The following is a 938-nucleotide window of genomic DNA, read 5'->3' on the forward strand; positions in this document are numbered from 1 at the left end:
TTCAACCCATTTGGTGGGTCTGGCACGACAGTCAGTCAAAGTGAATCAGTTCGTTTGGCTTCTCGGCGTGCTGGGCCGAACCCAACGGTGTCTCCATCCTCTTGGAGGCAATGAAGGCACGCTCTTACAAACGTGTCCACATCTTCGACCAGTGTGGACCACGCAAACATGTCTGCCAACGCCTTAATCGCAGCGGCGATTCGACGGTACCCTGCCGCGCCTTCATGAGCTATAACGCAGCGGCTTGACTGCAGGCATACGTAGGCGATCATGTCTGAGACATGATCTTCTCTATGGGCGGCGCGCCACTTACGCAGCACGACCGATATGTCATCAAGTAGGTTCTCGTCCGGCTCTCACGATGACTCCTCGGCATCTAGGCCGGACCACTTGACTCTGACTTTATAGCGGCCGTCTACCGCCAAGTGCGCTTCTTTTGGGCGCTCCACATGGAAACTACCATCGCCAAATGCGATCTGTTCAACGAGGTCTTCTGTGACCTTGCATCCGCCTTCATGGTACATCTTCAGACGGCACGCATGCTGCGTGGGCAATCCGAATGGAGACACCGGCAGTTGAGTCTCCATAACGTGGTCCTTGAATACGCGAAAAAACCAACTTGGTCTGACACGCGTCACTGCGCACGAACTTTATCGGCCGTTGAACGACAGCACCGACCAAAACGAAAACGCCCACATTAAACTTTACAATCTTGGCACGCGTTTTTTGTCGAGTTGTCGTCTTGCTTATCGTCGTAGCTTTTCGCTACGCGAGTACACCTCACGGTGCAACACGTTCATGGCGATTTTGAGGCTCGCCATATGCTTGTCACGGACATCATGGGCATGTCCGTGCATATCACATATCCTTTGTAGCTGGGTGTACGAACCCTGCTAGAGGTGCCTTTGACTTCAGACCTCTTAAATCCGTCACAGGTG

At 53.2% G+C, this 938-nt stretch overlaps 1 protein-coding gene across 1 annotated transcript; it reads right to left on the reverse strand.

Moving 5' to 3' along the window:
- Positions 1-31: 31 nt before the first annotated feature.
- H310_14277 (hypothetical protein) lies at positions 32-587 on the reverse strand (the record flags this gene model as incomplete). Its single annotated transcript, XM_008882095.1, has 3 exons — positions 32-70; positions 129-211; positions 461-587. 3 exons carry the CDS (start codon positions 585-587, stop codon positions 32-34), a joined length of 249 nt encoding a protein of 82 aa, XP_008880317.1.
- Between the last annotated feature and the right edge of the window lie 351 nt (positions 588-938).

Source organism: Aphanomyces invadans (genome assembly GCF_000520115.1).
Source record: "Aphanomyces invadans strain NJM9701 unplaced genomic scaffold supercont1.65, whole genome shotgun sequence".
NCBI classification, from domain to species: Eukaryota; Oomycota; class Saprolegniomycetes; order Saprolegniales; family Verrucalvaceae; genus Aphanomyces; species Aphanomyces invadans.